Source organism: Rhipicephalus microplus, chromosome 9, assembly GCF_043290135.1.
Source record: "Rhipicephalus microplus isolate Deutch F79 chromosome 9, USDA_Rmic, whole genome shotgun sequence".
NCBI classification, from domain to species: Eukaryota; Metazoa; Arthropoda; class Arachnida; order Ixodida; family Ixodidae; genus Rhipicephalus; species Rhipicephalus microplus.
This window is the reverse complement of record NC_134708.1, coordinates 105,862,095-105,874,430: the sequence shown is the minus strand read 5'-3', so window position 1 is coordinate 105,874,430 and position 12,336 is coordinate 105,862,095. Positions and strand designations below refer to the sequence as shown.

At 45.8% G+C, this 12,336-nt stretch overlaps 1 protein-coding gene across 2 annotated transcripts in view; it reads right to left on the bottom strand.

Annotated features, from left to right (window-relative positions):
• LOC119164664 (putative protein kinase C delta type homolog) overlaps positions 1 to 12,336 on the bottom strand; it is a 385,680-nt gene that overhangs the window by 333,992 nt on the left and 39,352 nt on the right. For both annotated transcript variants that reach the window (XM_075874212.1, XM_075874211.1), the window contains exon 5: positions 8,996 to 9,152. In XM_075874212.1, coding sequence (XP_075730327.1) covers positions 8,996 to 9,152 — 157 coding nt within the window. The remainder of the gene's footprint in view (positions 1 to 8,995; positions 9,153 to 12,336) is intronic.

Below are 12,336 nucleotides of genomic sequence, written 5' to 3'. Positions count from 1 at the left end.
GAAAAATCGCTCTGCCATAGTACCCTCTAGATAATTTTAGCAAACTCCATGCGAAAAAGGACGCAAGACAGCGAGCAGCCGCAACTGATTTCAAATCTCCCTTTGATAGAAAGCCAATCAGTTCAAGTCACAGTGCGCGCAGGCGCAAGGACGTTCAGGCAGTCGAAGCGTTGAGGTTCCTTAGTCAAGAAGCTCTCGCAGCGAACAGTGAGTGTGTAATGCTCCAATAAGTTTGTTCCGCACATGTATATTGACCGCTCTTATTAGGGGCAAAGCTCCTTAAAGCGGCCCCTGTTCATCTCTCGTAGTCCTAGTCGTAGTGTGTAACAGGTGTTACATTTTGACTTCCAAAGTGGTGCCGGTGGGACATTTCTCCTGTGCTTTGTCGAAGAATAAAAAGTTTGCGGCGTGCGCGTTCACTAAAAGCCGAATTCTCCTGTCTCCCATTCCCCCTTAGCAGCCTTTGGCATGTACATTGAGCACTATCTGAAAAGAAAGGGTTGCTACGTTATACTCGCTGGGCGTAACCTCCTTAGCTTTAGAAAGGTTTAGCGAGCGTTGAGCCGCAGTGCCACGAATACAATGAACTAGTATATACCATGAATGAACTTGAGGTAGTTAAATGTGGGAAGGAGACACGAAGCGCAAGCCGTAAGAAAGTAAAAGCCGAATTCTCCTGTCTCTCATTTCCCATTAGCAGCCATCGGCATGTACATTGAGCACTATCTGACAGGAAAAGGTTGCTACGTTATACTCGCTGGGCGTAACCTCCTTTGTTTTAGAAAGGTTTAGCGAGCGTTGGGCCGCAGTGCCATGAATACAGTGAACTAGTATATACCATGAACTTGAGGTGGTTAAAGGTGGGAAGTGGACCCGAAGCGCAAGCCGTAAGAAAGTGTGCGTGTGCCACCTCTCGTTTAGGCCTTGGAATGTCCGCTGGATGGCGGTGCTTCTATATGAGGAATATATGATGAAAAGACGCGAGATGGTGGTACTTGGAGTGTTGAATAGATGGACGAACGAACACACAGACAAATGCATGGATGGACGCATGAACGGACGCAGGGTGGATGCACGGACGAACGCAGGGACAGACGCACGAATGGACGCACGCATGAACGGGTGGATGGACGCATGGACGGTCACACAGGTGGACGGACGGACGGACGGAAGCAAGAACGAATGGACGGAAGAATGCTTCGCCCCACTCTCCACCATTCACTTCGTGGATGTGATGCAATTTTTTTTTATTAGGTGCAGCGTCTCACCGCCATGGTCTAGTGGCTAAAGTACTCGGCTGCTGACCCACAGGTCACGGGATGGACTTTTGGTTGCGGCGGCTGCATTTTCTATAGAGACGAAAATGCTTTAGGCGCATGTGCTTGAATTTGGGTGCACGTTAAAGAGCCTCAGGTGGTCGAAATTTCAGAATCCCTCTCCCACGGCTTCTCTCATAATCATATAGTTGTTTTTAGACGTCAATATCCACATATCAATTATCAATATCGTGCGGTTACTGTCGCGGGAGGTCATGCATGGATTGACAGATATGGATTGTTTTTCGACATGAAATCGTTGGTGACCATGGCCGCTGGGTCTGCGACAGTGCATGCATGCGTTGTCAATGACCTAATGGCTGGTTGTGAAGTTTTGAACAATATCGCCAGTGCGTGCCTTCTGACGAGAGAGTCTTCGCAGCAAACACAGTGCTTCAGTGAGCTCAAAAACATTGCCGAATCGCAGGACTGTGCATTACGGCTTTGTGCAAGTAAGATAGCGCGAGTGGCGAGTTGCCAGAACAGAGGTGGTCGGCAAGTGTTTGATGCGAAACCTTGCATTGCGCTGGTGTCTCTGTTTTTTGTATTGTTTTTATGCACTGCTGCGGAGCGGTTGTCGTTTGTGGTCATTAAAACTGAAAACATCCTGCAGAGTACAAGCTGCATGACGTGATGCTGTGGTTGTAATACTCAAGCGTTGTGTTCGTGCACCATTTTTTTGGCAGTATTCAGTGCGAGATCGTTGCTTGAGTCGAATATATATATATATATACATATACATACATACATACGTACATACATACATACATACATACATACATACATACATACATACATACATATATATATATATATATATATATATATATATATATATATATATATATATATATATATATATATATATATATATATATATATATATATATATATATATATATATTTTAGAAGAAGTGTATACTCAAGGGCGCTTTTTTCGGTGTTTCGAGACAATAATAATGAGATCTAGCAGGCAATAATACCAAGTAAAGTATGGGGAAAGTTATTAGACCAAAATTTAGTGTAAATGCGAAGAAAGAAAAAAAATGGGTGAAAAGATAACTTGCCGTGGGAAGAAAGCGATTTCTGCCCCCAGCAAGCTATCTTTTCACCCACTTTCCTTTCTTCACATTTACAATAATATTCGGTTTAATAACGTGTTCTATACTTTTCCTGGCATTCTTGTCTGCCGAATCTTTTATATATATATATTGTAAGAATTCATTGGACGTCATCTTCCTCATCTGCCAATAACCATCATCAGTCTTCGCCCCGTTCCTCTTCATCATCGGCACCATCTTGCTGTTGCTTGAATAAAGCGTCAGCTGAACCATTGTATTTTAAGTGGTGGAAGGTGCTTCCCGATCTCTTCGACCTCTCTCCATCCAAAGCGAGCTCCTGGAGCTCCGTTCGGGACGTCGCTTACGCCAGCATAGCACCATGGCACAAGAGCAAGCCCAACCGAACCACCCGCCGGCGCAACCACCAGCCGCCAACCCTAGCCCGGTCAACAACCACCCTCGAGAGCCTCCAATCTTCTCCGGTCTGCCTGGCGAAGATGTCGAAGACTGGCTGGACGACTACGACCGTGTAGGTGTCTACAACAACTGCAACGAGGCATCGAAATTAGCACGCGTCCAGTTTTACGTCTCTCAGGTTACCAAGACATGGTTCCTAAATAATGAGAGCGACTTCCTGGATTGGTCTTCCTTCAAAGACCAGCCCCGACGCATTTTCGGCACACCGACCATCCGTTCAGAAGTTTCTCGCAAGAAACTGGCAGAACGCGTTCAACATTGCGGTGAGTCCTACACTTCCTATATTGAGGATGTGATTGCACTTTGCCGCCGTATCGACGACACCATGCCAGAAGGTGATTGTGTCCGGCACCTTTTGAAGGGTATCGGACCTACCGCTTTCAACGCCCTCGTCGCGCACAACCCTTCGACGGCTTCCGACGTCATTTCTGTATGCCAGCGTCTTGATACCTTGCAGCCAATCCGCCTGCGACCCGACTTCTCTGAGAACCCCCTGGCAAACAGTATGGAGCTCCGACCCATCATTCGAGCCATAATTCGTGAGGAATCGCAAGCCTACAGTTTACCTCCTTCTAACAACGTTCCCGCTCAACCCGCCTCTAGCGATCTGCGTGGCATTATTACGGAAGAAATGTCAGCGTTTCAAAGCACCCACCGTTCTCCACCATGCCCCCAACCCGCTTCGTATGCACAAATCGCTTCAATGCAACCCTCACCGTCTCAAGTACCACCACCTGTGCCTGATCATGAACATCTCGCACGTCTAGTTGCCCTTCCACCGAACCCAACCTACCATTCTTCCTGGCGGGCTCCACGGCCTATTTGTTACTGCTGTGGAATTCGAGGCCACATTTCCCGGGTCTGTCGACATCGGCAGCAAGATGAACGTCGTGGTTATGCCGCTTTTAAACGAGACGAGACATGTGCTCGAGGCTACTACTGTTATGCCGACGGTCGTTGCAATCACCGATCACCGTCTCCTGTGCGCATTTCCCCCACGACCAACAATACACGTGCATCCCGACCACGCCCCTCTTCGCCACTCCGACGCCCTGTTTCACTACTTCGGCCTGTCTCTCAACTGGCTGCCCAGCGATCGGAAAACTAAACAGTGTAGTTTTTGGAGGGAAAACTGCATTGCGGCGAAATGACCCAAGTCCTCCTAAACGACCGTCAAACATGTTATTGGTAACTGTGCAAGGTGTGCGGGTGTTGGCTTTGGTAGACACGAGAGCAACTATTTCAGTTATGCGTGCCGACTTGTGTACTCGATTGCGGAAAGTGAAGACACGCTACCTTGGATCATCTTTGATTGGGGCCAATGGAGCAATAATTAGACCATCGGCCCAATGTACAGCGCGTGTCTTCATTGATGGTATTCGTCATCACATCACCTTCGCTGTCTTAATTTCATGTGCTCATGAAGCAATTTTAGGTTGGGACTTTCTCTCATCAGCATCTGCATTAATTTCTTGCCGTCAACGTGTAGTCAAAATGACCGAGACCAATCAATGCAGCGAACGCGTCGACGAAAAACCATTGCGTTTCTTCACAGCTTCCGAATCCATACTGCTCCCGGGTCAGGAGCAACTCATCACCATCACGTCTCCAAATATTGCCAATGGTGACGTCCTTATCACCCCTTCCAGCAGCTGTCTAGCTCGCGGCGTTGTAGTCCCCTCCAGCCTGGTGCGGTTCAAAGACAGTGCTGCGATAATCCCTGGCCTGAACTCTACCCAGAGCTTGTCCTCCTACCCCAAGGTTCTGCAGTGTCATGTTATGTGGATACCCAACCGGTATCTTTGGTCTTTCTTGACGCCTTGACAGCTCAGCCACAACAGGCCCAGTCTGTTACTTCCTCCTCCTTCGCTCCCGGGATAAATCCTGACCTTTCTGCTTCTCAACACGAGGCGTTGCTAAATTTGCTAACAAAACACCAGGCCTCCTTCGACGCCAATGCTTCGGCACTAGGACAGACCACAGTTGCGCACCATAGCATTGACACTGACGGTCAGACTGTTGTACGCCGTCGTCCCTACCGAGTCTCCTTGGCAGAGCGCAAAATCATCGAGGAGAACGTGACTGATATGCTAAAAAGAAACATCATACGACCCTCTACCAGTTCTTGGTCATCGCCCGTTGTGTTAGTACAAAAAAAGGATGGATCGGTACGATTTTGTGTTGATTACCGCGCGCTCAACAAGATTACCCGAAAGGATGTATATTCGATACCCCGTATAGATGATGCACTTGACTCATTGCAAGGCGCCCAACACTTATCCACCCTTGACCTTTGGTCCGGGTATTGGCGAATACCAATGGACGAAGCAGACAAAGAAAAGACAGCCTTTTCTACGCCGGACGGTCTTTACGAGTTTAACGTAATGCCATTCGGCCTATGTAATGCTCCCGCCACATTTGAAAGGATGATCGACACTGTTCTTCGTGGCCTCGAGTGGAAAACTTGTCTATGCTACCTCGATGATATCGTCGTGTTTTCTTCCACTTTTGCTGATCATCTGCAACGCCTAGATCAAGTACTCACATGTCTCTCCAATGCTCGACTTCAACTAAACACAAAGAAGTGCCGTTTTGGCAACACAGCTATAAAAGTTCTAGGACATCTCGTTAGTAATAATGGCATCCAGCCCGATCCTGACAAAATTTCCGCAGTCCTCAACTTTCCGTGACCCTTTCGCTCCAAAGAACTACGCAGTTTTCTTGGACTCGCATCGTACTTTCGCCGCTGGATTCGCAACTTTGCCACTATTGCCGCTCCTCTCCACAAGCTCCTTGCCAGTACCGGTTCCTTCGATTGGAATAATCAATGCGAAGCCTCATTTCAAGAACTCAAGCAGGCACTGACATCCCCACCGGTGCTTGGTTATTTCGATGACAGGGCACCTACGATATTACACACTGATGCTAGTGGACAAAGAATCGGCGCCGTACTCCTCCAGCGCGACCATGCCTTTCGCGAGAAAGTTGTCGCGTATGCAAGCCGCACTCTGACCTCTGCAGAGAAGAGGTACTCGATAACCGAACAAGAGTGCTAGGCTGTTGTCTGGTCTATCCAAAAATTTCGTCCGTACCTACATGGTCGACATTTTACTGTTGTGACAGACCCCCATGCTGTTTGCTGGTTGTCCGCAATCAAAAACTTGTGACTTTGACGAATCTTATGACTTTGACGTCATCTACAAGACTGGAAGACAACATCAAGATGCCGACGCTTTGTCACGATGCCCTTTGCCGCAGTTTTCGGCGCACGTCACATCCCCTTGTCAAATTGGCTATACGGAGGACGCCTCGTCGATATCAGCCGTTTCTTCCCTACCTTCATCCACCCGTCCGTCAGTACTTACTACTCACCAGCGAGCCGATTCTTACTGCACTGACATCATCGGTCGGCTTACCGGCGCTTCATCTTCTCCTAATGCCAGGCTCCAGAAACAACTCCGACTATTCAAGTTGGAGGACGATGTGCTATATCGATACATTTTCCACCCGGAAGGCCACTGATGGGTTCCCGTCGTACCACGCGCACTACGCACTGAAGTTCTGCGCGCTTCCCACGACGACCCGACGTCCGGACACTTGGGTTACTACAAAACATACGAGCGCATCCGCAGTCGATTCTTATGGCCAGGTCTTTCCACGACGGTAGCTAAATATATAGCGTCGTGCGAACTTTGTCAACACCGCAAGCGGCCCACAACTGCTCCAGTCGGGACCCTACAACCACTTTCTTGTCCATCAGAGCTGTTCTCTGTCGTCAGAATTGACCTCTTCGGGCCCCTCCCATATACATCAGACGGCAAGAGATGGATCGTCACCGCAGTTGATCACTTGAGCAGGTACGCTGAGACGGCCTCGATCACTTCAGGAACTGCTTCGGAAGTAGCAACTTTCTTCTCGCATGCTATTTACGTACGTCACGGAGCCCCTCGTGTTCTTTTGAGTGACCGGGGCAAGGCATTTTTTTCAAGCACGCTAAGTGAAGTTCTTCAAGCATCAAAAACAGTTCATAAAACAACATCTAGCTATCACCCGCAAACCAATGGCTTAACGGAAAGATTTCATCGCACGCTGTGTGACATGCTGTCCATGTATATCCGACCGGACCATCGCAATTGGGATGCCATACTTCCCTTTGTCACGTATGCATATAATACGTCGGTTCAACGAACCACAGGCTATTCTTCATTTTTCCTAGTATACGGACGCCAACCGACATCACCACTCGACGTTTCATTTTTTTCTGGCCCCGTCACTCTTCAACATTCGTTTGTGACCAGTTTCTGTCCCGTGTCGCTCGATGCCGTCGTCTTGCCCGTGTAAACACCGAAGCTAGCCAAGAAGATCGCAAACATCGTTACGATGCCACTAACCACGTCGTTCTCTACCGCCCTGGCGACGATGTACTTCTGTGGACTCCTGCGCGAACGCCTGGCTTATGCGAAAAGCTTGAGTCACGCTATCTTGGCCCCTACAAAGTTGTCGAACAGACCTCACCGGTGAACTACCTTGTCACACCTGTTTATGTCCCCACTGACCAACGCTGCCGCGGGACAGAGATTGTGCACGTTTCGCGTCTCAAGCCTTATCGTATACGTTCCCCAGCGTAATTCACGGCCACGCTGGCCGCTTCCGTCGACGGGGGAAATTAGTGTAAGAATTCATTGGACGTCATCTTCCTCATCTGTCAACAACCATCGTAAGTCTTCGCCCCGTTCCTCTTCATCATCGGCGCCATCTTGCTGTTGCTTGAATAAAGCGTCAGCTGAACCGTTGTATTTCTCTCTCTCTCTCTCTCTCTCTCTATATATATATATATATATATATATATATATATATATATATATATATATATATATATATATATATATATATATATATATATATATATATATATATATTTATATATATATATATATATATATATATATATATTGTAAGATATTGTGCGCGTGCTCTTTTCAGCGCCAAACAGGAAACAAGTTGGAAAGTTGGAAAGGTTGTGCAAGATTACGACGAGAAATGCAAACGAAAATCGTGGATGCAAAACTAATCACAAAATTAAGTTTGCTCAGTGCGCTGAGTGTGTCGTGTTTTGCCTGCTGCTATCTTGTGGTCGCTGCTACGTCGGACAAACCGGTCGTTGCTTGAATGACCAGCTGCGTGAGAATCAATACAATGTAAAAAACGGGGCAGGTGGGTTCTTAGCAATACATTGTAAAAAGTGTGGTTGTATGCACCTGTTCGACACGTGGAGGGTTTTGTCAATAAATAGGAATCAGCTTACACGCGAGTTAATAGAGGCAGGAGAGATTGAAAAGTTGGGTGACAGGTGTGTTAGTATGCCTTCTATCGCGCTGACGAAGAAGGAATGTGATTTCCTTGGTGTCTGTTATGATGCGTAGTAATGTTGTGGTTACTTCTGCGCAGGAGTTGTGCTCATCGTTGTGCCCTATAAGTAGTGTTGTGATCACAAAAATAAGCTGTTGAAAGTAGTGGTATGTGTGTGTGTGTGTCCTTTGTGTATTCGTATTCAGTGCGCTCTTACCCTTCTCACGACCACCTCTTTATGCAATGTCTTGTTCTCTTGTTATGATTGTTTTGCTTTTTATGGTAGTTTCCAGGTTTGAAGTACGGTTTTGTCATAGCTCATATCGCGGCAGCAATAAAATACTTGAGTTTTCTAGGCAAACAAATGACTGTGAAATGACGTTTGGCCAACAAAGCGTTGCTTTTAGCTCGCTATAGCCGATAATTCACTTTAATCGTGTTCGGTATAACGAGGTTTAGTGGTATAGGTGAACGTCGTGCTCTTTTCTATCGTAGTTCACAGCTCACTCTCTGCTTATATCTTCATGTTTGTCCTTAGCACTCACGTGATAACATAGGAAATAGCAGCAGTAATATTCATATTATTCTTATAGAATGTGCAGCTCACTTGCGCAATACCAAACTTTGAAGTACGGTCACTATAATAGGTGCTGCGAATAAGCACGCCAAGTTGTTCATCAACGATGCCTTCTTCAGCCTGGAGACGTCATGAAGGCGGTGAAGTTCACTAAAAGCCTTGCGCACAGCGAACCAGTTCAAAGTGATGAATACAACAGTCTGGCATCGACTCACCATAGGAATTCCTTACAGAAGGCGCAGAAGGTGGGTTGCCGGAAAAACTTCTCGATGAACTTGTGACCTTTGACCTCGAAGACCTTTTGGTGCTTGATGGCACCACGTCGGCGGGTGATGCCGCCGGCCGCCTTTGGTTCTTCTTCGAGAGGAGTGGCTGCACAAGCCAACAACAAAAAAATGACGAGTAAGCACAAGCGGTATCAGGGTCAATGCAAGATGGCGTTTTCTAAATTACATTTCCATGCGTGCTGATCTCCATTGATATGATCGAGTAGTTTCACCATTGTGGATAGGTGGCTCCGGTGTTTGGCTACTGACGCGAACGTTTCGGGATCAATCCTGGCATCGGCGGTCGCAATTCAATGGGGAAATGCTGAGGAATTGTGTATGTGGTGTTGTCAGTGCACGTTAACAAACACCAGATGGTTGAATTGGCCGGGGCCCTTCACTAAGGCGTCTATAATAAACGTACGGAGGTTTTTGTATCTAGGACCTCAACTCTAATTGGTCTAATACTGATGGGATCGGTCGCATGTGACTATCATTCAGCAGCGTAATGTTTTAGGAGCTTCTCGAACAAGACTGGTTGATATGTGTTTACAAAAAGTGTTCAACAATTCAGAGTACGGTGAACTCTACCATGGGAAAGTATGGGCTCTAACACAAGCTCCAGCGGTGATGCAGCCATTTTCAATCATTCATAGATAAAATACACTGTAGTTAATCCCTCATTCAGATTCCTGTCGGCCGATTCCTGTGATCGCCGCTATCAGTGTGCAGCGAGCATTGCTTGTACGCTGAGTTCTCATTTTCTAGGCCTAAATTTTGCCAATACAGAGTTCTCATTAGACAGTCTTACTTTAGCCTTCTTTGCCGCCACATCCATGCGAAAGTATCAACATGCGTTGTCAGTAGCTTCCTAGATGAAAAAAAAAGAACTATTACTGAACGGTGCAATAATATTGTATAACGTTTTCTGGCATGCCGCAACAAGGCAACACTTTCTTTCACCAAGAGGTGGACGCATTGCTTAAAATACTAATGAATGAATGAATAAAGTTTATTTCAAGTCCCGCAGCTTCTTCCAGGCTAGGTGGGAAAAAAGGAGATTAACCCCTGTCCTTTCCCAACCTCCGTCGATCATGATGGTGGTACGAAAAAAAAATTAGGTCAGCTTCGTACTAATGATGCCGAACCTTAAAAAGTGCAGAGATAGGTGGTTTGGCTTGTTTTTTTCTCTTGCTCTGTGATTTTTTATGTGTTCATAGTCTCTGTATTGTTCCGTGTTTCTCTAGTTATTTCTCATTACGGTTTTCCTGTCTTTCCTTTCTTACTTTCTCTCTCTCTGCATCTCTTGTTTTTTTGTCTCTGTTCTTTGTTTTCCCGCGTGACTCTTCCTTTTTGAATCTGTTTTTTGTGTGTCTGTCTGTTACCTTATATTTCTGTCTTTTCTGGTTTTCTTCTCTGATTTCTCTATACTTTTTTTCTTTTTCTTTTCACCCCTTTATTTTTTTCTATCTCTACAATTACTCTCTGGGCCATGACAGTTATTGATTTATTAACAGCAGAAATCAGCGCACTTGTTCTGGTAGTGAATCAGAAGATGACGAAGATGAAGAGGTAAAGAGTGTGTGTCTGTGCATGATGATGATGATGATGGTGATCGTTTCATGTTCTCTGTGCACGGAACGATGGCCGCCTAAATAGGCTGTCAATTTGGAAACGCACAGAAACATAAAGTAACCGTGCGAAGCTAAGAACGAAGTCGAATGCGTATAACTTACCTTCTCACGAAAAATTCATTCACTCACTAATGCTGTGAGGCAGATAAGAACCCATTACCTCTAATTTAGTCTGTCAGTTTATGCGATACCGAAAGGCCTTTTCCAATAAATTTCCAAAACTGACCAATGATTCATGGCTGCGGCTTCTAATGATAAATATTAATTGTATTTTTAACGATCGTTGGCTTTGGCTTTTAACTGCGTATTCCAGCTAGTAACTGGTTGAGCAAGATTTGGAAAAAGCTGCTACCTTCGCCAATCCTGCATCAGTATTTCTAGTTCTTACCAGTGAATCGATGGGGCGCCAGCATAAATGACACCTATGTCACAAGAGCAAGTTTACGTGTACTTTGACCGAACACAGTTAAGTGCACTGTATGTCGCTTTGGCAGCGTGCTGCTTTTCGAGAAGGTCAACTCTGATTTGAAAATGATAATGTTCATTGATTGAGATGTCAGGCTTAACATCCCAAAATCAACATACAATTATGAGTGACGCCCTCGTGGAGAACTCCAGAAATATTTAACCACCCGAGGTTCTTCAACGTGCACCCGAATTTGCGCACATGGGCTTACAGCATTTTCGCCTCCATCAAAAATGCAGCCGCCACAGCCGGGATTCATTCCCGCGACCTGCGGGACAGCAAGAGAGTATCTTAGCCACTAGACCATTGTGGTGGGGCCGAGAAACTATAATGCCGACGAGCAAGTAAGTAACTCTAATTGCTTTCGCATAATATCTCCTAAGCAATAACGTATATGTAGCCTTTCAACTAAATTAATAAAGCTGCGTACTAGCAAGGCATCTTGCGTCAGCATGCTGAAAACGCGATTTTTTTTTATCTGTCTGGAACCGAGTGATCACTCACAGACGACACATTGCCGTGTTTCTTTTTTAAATTAAAAATATTCTGGAATTTCATATTTCTTCTTATATCTTCATCTAAAAATTATACTTCATGGCATGGAATTACGGATGCACCTACATCTAATGCAATGCAGAGGCAGGTTTCTAACATCGCCTGCCCGCTGGAGTACGTCCCGGTGGTCATGCAATGTGCCGTTTAAGCACAAGCCAGGGTCACAGATGTCGACACGGGTGCATGAGAAAACCATATTTGGTTGCAGAGGGGATCGCCTTAACGACCACATCAGAATGATCTCTTGCGTGGGTTGGTGTGTAGCCATTTGGTAACTGTAGCAAGTATAAGAGCACTCATTATTTATTTATTACGAGGCAATGGTTAGATGTAAGAAAAAAAGGGGCTTATGAAATGCATGAAGCTTTTTTGAAATGAACGATGCGAGGCAAATGTGTGTGAGTTTGCCATAGATCCCTCTATTACATATTGAAATCCTGTATTTCTTCGCTTAAGCTGTGTATTTCAACATGCGTAATTTTCTTCTCTTAATACTACTCCTTCCCCAGTGGTGTGCAAACGTTCGTGATATCTGAGGAATAAAAATTGGTCATAAGTTGTAACTGCGACTTTTCTCCTATCTCGTTCCTTCTTTCATAAAAGATTCTGCAGACCACCAGTAAAGGTTTTCTCCT